The following is a 5736-nucleotide window of genomic DNA, read 5'->3' on the forward strand; positions in this document are numbered from 1 at the left end:
TCAAAATTCCAAAGCACATGTCAAACGAAAATGTAAAGCGTCAATGTTAGAATAAACGTAAAAGCAAGTGAGTAATTGTTCAAGTCTACTACGTTCACCATCTGTACGCCTCGGCGGGTAAGCAAAAGCTAAAAACAACCCCATTGTCCTGCCATCCCGCCGCTTCATTCACAATTACTTCTTCAAAGTCTTTCCCCTCCCCCTCGTGTACGGAGTCCTCGTCGTAGGAGCGGGACGTCGTAGCCGGGCGGAGCACCGTCTCGTCGTAGAAACTCGACCTCTTCATTCTGGTACAGGCGCGAGAATAGGTACGTCAGCGGCGGGAACAGGTACGGTAGCGACAACACCTACATAACAATGGAAGGGGCCCAGTGAGTTACCGTCAATGACATTCACTAACCATACGTATTATACACAGTAGTAACGCATGCAATGAACTTACCTTCGCCATCTGTGACCTTGCAACCGTCAATCTCTGCATCGCTGACCGCGGCCGCATCTGAGGGCTCTGTGGCAGCTCCGTCTTATTAACAGAAAATACGTAAATGCATAGCATTCGACGAAACATTAGGAACCAAATGCAATGACATGAAATTGCGAAAAGTGCTTGTAATGGACGCACTACCTTCCTGGTCGTACATTGGAGTGGGCAACGACTCGTGCTCGGCATCCGGGCATGGTGCAATGTCAGCTCCCTCTATTGACAACAACAGTAAAAAGATGTGAGCACATTTTTTATGTCGTGTTTCGCAACATGCGTACTCGATGAAATAATAAGTTTCGAATTGTGCATGTAATACCCACATACCTGGCAAGTCTTCAGTTTCGACAAGCAGCTCCCCCTCGTCCCTGCATGGAGGACTGTATGCTCCGACTGTGGAAATCAACAGTGACGTCATGAGAGCACATTACATCTCCGAACTCAAGCATCGTACAACGACCAGGCAGTAACATGTGTAGAATCACTCGTTATTAATGCACGTACCTGGAGGCTGTGAACGTCCTGTGTCAACTCCCAATTCAATTGGCGTGGGCAATGGGTCTGTGCCTCGTCCATGTACGTCTACATCCCAATTGTAACAAGAAAAAAATGAATAACCTTGTGGTCGATTTCCAAAAATATAACCGAATAGCACATGTTTGATTCATACCTTGTGGGGAACAACTTGACGGACCGGGCTCGAAAATGGCGCCCGTTGAGCGCGGAGCAGTGGTAGGGGGATGTGGGGCCACCTGGCCAGTAATGAACTCACGGAGTTTTGTACATTCAAATGTCACGTGCTGTTCAATTTCAAGCTTCACAGTCCGGAGTCGCATCTCGAAGAGGATTCTTTGGTCGAGTAGCAGCTCCTCGACTTCCCCTTTCGTCAGGCTGGAATCAGATGTTCGAACTGGCTGTGAGTTCGTCGTATGCCCTCGCTCAGGTGAACGAATGGGTGCCCCTGCAGGGGAGGAAGAGTTACCGGTATCCTCACCGTCGTCGCCTTCGCTATCACTTTCCGACTCCCCATCGCTCTCATCATCTCCAGATGTCTCCCCGTCACCACTTCGTCCACTACGGACTCTGTCCTCCAAATCTTGACCTCCCGATTGTCCACCAACTCCACTTTCGGCGTGTAAGGAATGAATCTGCAGTGCAACCACATTCCTAGCAATGTCATCAAGCACGGGCACCGGGGGATCGTCGTACGGCACGAGCGACGACAGATATGGCTGCTCAGCCTCTGCATCGGTGGGACGGAGAGTTGCGTACACATGCAGCTGCTAAATGAGGTTTAGATAATCACATTAGAACGTGCCAGATAGTAACAAGATGGTAAAGGGGAGACAAAGACATGTCGAAAGTCTACCTGTACATTCTTGAAAAATGCATCGTATGTACGATGCTGTGGCTGCTTTCGAGCGGACCAACGAAGAATTCGTGGTAGTCGTTCATCGACTCGCTGACCGAAGCATTCCCCAATCTCCGGAATCGCCTCAAACGCCCAAACCTGTTACAGCAACAAAAACACATCACAATTACAGAGATTATATGCGCAATGCGATGGGGAAGTCGTAAACCGTGCATGTAAAATTACAGAGATTATATGCACAATTACAGAAACACAGTCAAATTACAGATATTATGTGCGTACTTGCATGGCGATGGGGAAGCCATGAACCATGCATGTAATCTCTTTCTCCTTGCTCCTCTTGGCCTTTTCGAATTTTCTTCCAAATCTGCCCCGGAATCCGTGCAACAATCGCTTATATCCAACTCTATCCCAGGGGTAGGAAAAAAAGAAGTTCAGGTCGTCCACCATTGATAAAAATGGAAAATGGATACCAACGTTATTATCCGGAGCACTGAATACTCCCTCGACAATTAGAACAAGGCCTAGATTGTAGCGATCAGCATGGGTCGTCGATGGTCGGGCAACAGTACACTGTAGTTGTGCCAATGATACCTTGTCATTGGACTTAAAGTACCTCTCTTTTAACCTTTTCCTCTCAATCAATCGATCAAAATCGTCTCCCTCGGGGAATGCACCGCATCTTAACCCCGTCATCGCAGCGTACTCTTGTAGACCGAATCTCATCAGGTGTCCTTGCACATTGAACCAAAGCTCGTTCGCCTTTTCTGTGCGGATTGTTCTAAACAGTAGCTGTAGGATTAGCTGGGCAGAGAATTGAATGTCTGGAATATCAGCCAGATACCCGAGGGGGGAGTTGCGAAAGTCCTCACGTTGCCGCTCGTCAAAATGGTCCATCACAGTCTTAACATACTTGAGGTTGCTGCGTTGGGAAATGTGGGCGCGCAACCGTGCGTCTTCTGGAATCAGGAATTCAAACTCCATATGCCCTGCAAGGTGCGTTGACAAAACCCATGAGATTAGATTATAAACATAAACAATATTGTATAATGTCTAACGCTATAAGGATTCAACATCATGGATGCGCTGATCTATTGAGAACTACAGAGATCATACGTCGGTATCGACAGATTGTCTGTGGACATCTGTCGATACCGATGGTTGATGTTGAAATACGCATGCAACGCTAACTGTCGAGAAAAACAGAGATTCAACTGTCGGGGTCGACAGTTCACTGGGAGTTGGTATGCGTGCTGCGGGGTGCAAGTTGAACATATTAGGCAGTGCCACATACAAGTATGTTTCAGAAGTAATAACGGAGGATGTGTGAAGGCAGACATGCATGCTAGAAACTGGAAAGATAGCCAACTGTATTTATGCATATGTCACCATACAAGCATGGGTTTTAACGTAAGTTACATTTAAAAACGCCCCATATGTTTTAACGTAGGTTACATATAAAAATGCCCCATATGTCTAACCCACTTCAAAATGAAAGAAAGTGATATGAATCCTCACCTGGTATATACAAACGGGAGGCTTGGAATAGAACACCAATGAATGTGTCCGGAATATGACCTCAGCACCGAAGTTAGAAACACACGTTCATAATTGAAAAAAAATGAAAAGGACCTACGGATTCGTCGCCATTCAAGTTATCATACTTATTATCAAAAATAGGAAACAAATTAAAATAAGTGAGCATAAATGGAGAGTCAATATGAAACAGTGAAGGATATGTATGCAAGTGATTTCATACACCTCAACTATTTGACGAATACTTAAGACAATCAATGACACCATTTTGTACACCTCAATATGGTCAACAGTAATTGAGACTATCAATGAAATGAAAGTAATAACTATTTCTCCATCCTAGGTATTCCATCAAATTGAGCAACCAAATCCTAGCATGAGAGAGTTTTTCCCTATACCAAATGAAATCATCGAAAATCTAATCTTGTTTACAACGTGTATTACATTAATTGACTTTTGCAGTCGCGGGAATTGGCTGCACCAAGTATTCCCATGCATGTATAAAGTTATACATCGACATTCCATGGAAATTTAATTTAATTAGAGGGATACAAAATTCCACAAGCACAACATGTTTCGATGTTCGTGTCTTCTGTCCAATGCAAACAAAAGCCCAGCCACAATAAAATAGGAAAACATACCCCATAGACCAAACCCCAACTTAGTCCACGAGATTTTCAACCCGTCTTATTCCCAGAGAATAATAATAATAACACAACACAAAATGTTTGAAAATGGGAAAACAAATAATAACAAATGTGAATAGGGTTTCATCACTTAACCAAAAAAGCCATAAGTGGATCGCTGACAAGACAATTAATCACTTAAACACCAATTCATCATGCCATGAATAACCTGCCAGTAAGATTACGAAACTCGGCAAGTGCACTACAAAAGCATAAGCAAATGGAATAGTAACTTAATAATTCACATGAATTACAAAAATTTAGCAATAATCCTTCAAACATATTGATTTCCAAGCTTTGACAATAATATTTTACCACAAGGCAAGACTTCTACCGTTTTCTTTTATTTTCCACAAAACAGGAAAACTACAAACCTCTACTTGAAGTTGGTGCTGCTTGAGGTACTTAATTGCTTCATCCAGCATTGAAGCATTGTTCGTCTAACACAATTGCAAAAGATAAACATTTGGAAATAACAAAGTAAACCCCATTAGATTTAATGAAATCAACACTTCAACTAAATACTAAAGAGGAAAATAAAATAATTTCTGCTTTCTACCTTGTTTGAATTTGGAATTAGATTTTGCAACGACTTTGTGTTGCCATTAATCCTGCTCCTCCTCCTCTGCCAAATGCATCTCATAATTTCAAAACGCGGAACTAACATTGGAATATATACATACAAACTTCAAAATGAAACATATAACGAAAATAACAAGAAGTAAAACTACAATTTTCTGTCTACAAAAAAGAACCTTTTTGAGACAAATTATACACTTCAGTTGCTCGGGTAATCTTCGATGAGTTCCGACGTGGTGTTGGCTTCAGCAGTGCCTCTTCTACCAAGGCTTCAATAGCATCCTACATATGATAACTATGAAATTAAACTCCACAACGAAAAAATATATTAAGGTACACGAAAACATAAATGGAAGCAGAAATTTATGCTAACAAACGTAATTGTAACATTGTATGAACTCCCACAACCCACAGGATCTCAGAAAGCCGTTATCCAAATCATTCGCTACAAAAGTAAGTTTCGACGGAAAATTTTTTAACCTATAACATTAATTATGGAAGATAAATTTAGATTAAACGTGACAATATATTAAATACATTTCGCACCTACAAATTATGTCAAACATCTTAAAATTGGACCACTACAATATCTAAAATTCCTATATTTCTTACAATTGAGATGTGTAACAGTAAACTGTAAACCTCCAATGAGATATGAGTCACGTTTCTTTATGTCATTATACTAAATTATTAATCTTAATCTCAAAGTAAAGAATTGTTATTAATAAATAATACATATATGTTCAAGTTTTATCTAGAGTATCAACAATAAATTTTAAAAAAGCCCCCTTTGCTTTGAGTTTGAGTTACAATACTTGATTAAAAAGTGGAAAACAAATCAAAACCCAATTCATTGAATCCACAAAATACATAATATTGTTTTCATACAAGTAAGTTCGTCCAATTGCCATAGACATTCTCCAATTAGTCTGTCGTTCTGTAATCTGTGTCAATAACAAAACTTAAAAATCCTAAACCTAAATGACAGTTGCAAAACTCCAATTCCAATTAATGCTATTGGTATTGTAAAAGTGCATCCTCTTCTCTATAGAAGGCAGAATCCTTGATGTCAAATGAAAAGG

General features: G+C 41.1%; 2 protein-coding genes across 2 annotated transcripts; both read right to left on the minus strand.

Moving 5' to 3' along the window:
• Positions 1-273: 273 nt before the first annotated feature.
• Positions 274-1617, minus strand: LOC111381240. The gene is made up of 4 exons (XM_023004995.1): positions 1152-1617; positions 986-1063; positions 809-874; positions 274-697 (listed from the first exon to the last, which is right to left on the minus strand). The coding sequence occupies exons 1-4, from the start codon at positions 1315-1317 to the stop codon at positions 528-530; spliced, it is 480 nt and encodes a 159-aa protein (XP_022860763.1). The 5' UTR covers positions 1318-1617; the 3' UTR covers positions 274-527.
• A 360-nt stretch (positions 1618-1977) lies between these two features.
• On the minus strand, positions 1978-3862 carry LOC111381224. Its single transcript, XM_023004982.1, has 3 exons — positions 3372-3862; positions 2327-2842; positions 1978-1991 (listed from the first exon to the last, which is right to left on the minus strand). Exons 2-3 carry the CDS (start codon positions 2835-2837, stop codon positions 1978-1980), a joined length of 525 nt encoding a protein of 174 aa, XP_022860750.1. The 5' UTR covers positions 2838-2842; positions 3372-3862.
• Positions 3863-5736: the final 1874 nt, after the last annotated feature.

The sequence above is a fragment of the Olea europaea genome, unplaced genomic scaffold (genome assembly GCF_002742605.1).
Source record: "Olea europaea var. sylvestris unplaced genomic scaffold, O_europaea_v1 scaffold227, whole genome shotgun sequence".
Lineage (NCBI taxonomy): Eukaryota > Viridiplantae > Streptophyta > Magnoliopsida > Lamiales > Oleaceae > Olea > Olea europaea.

Bases quoted from the DNA above. Each gene is read 5' to 3' on its own strand.
- LOC111381224 (XM_023004982.1), bottom strand. From the start codon at position 2,837: ATGGAGTTTGAATTCCTGATTCCAGAAGACGCACGGTTGCGCGCCCAC.
- LOC111381240 (XM_023004995.1), bottom strand. From the start codon at position 1,317: ATGCGACTCCGGACTGTGAAGCTTGAAATTGAACAGCACGTGACATTT. The intron at 1,064-1,151 runs GTATGAATCAAA...ATTGGGATGTAG, and splicing joins GTCAAGTTGTTCCCCACAAG to ACGTACATGGACGAGGCACA. The intron at 875-985 runs GTACGTGCATTA...TGATTTCCACAG, and splicing joins AGGACGTTCACAGCCTCCAG to TCGGAGCATACAGTCCTCCA.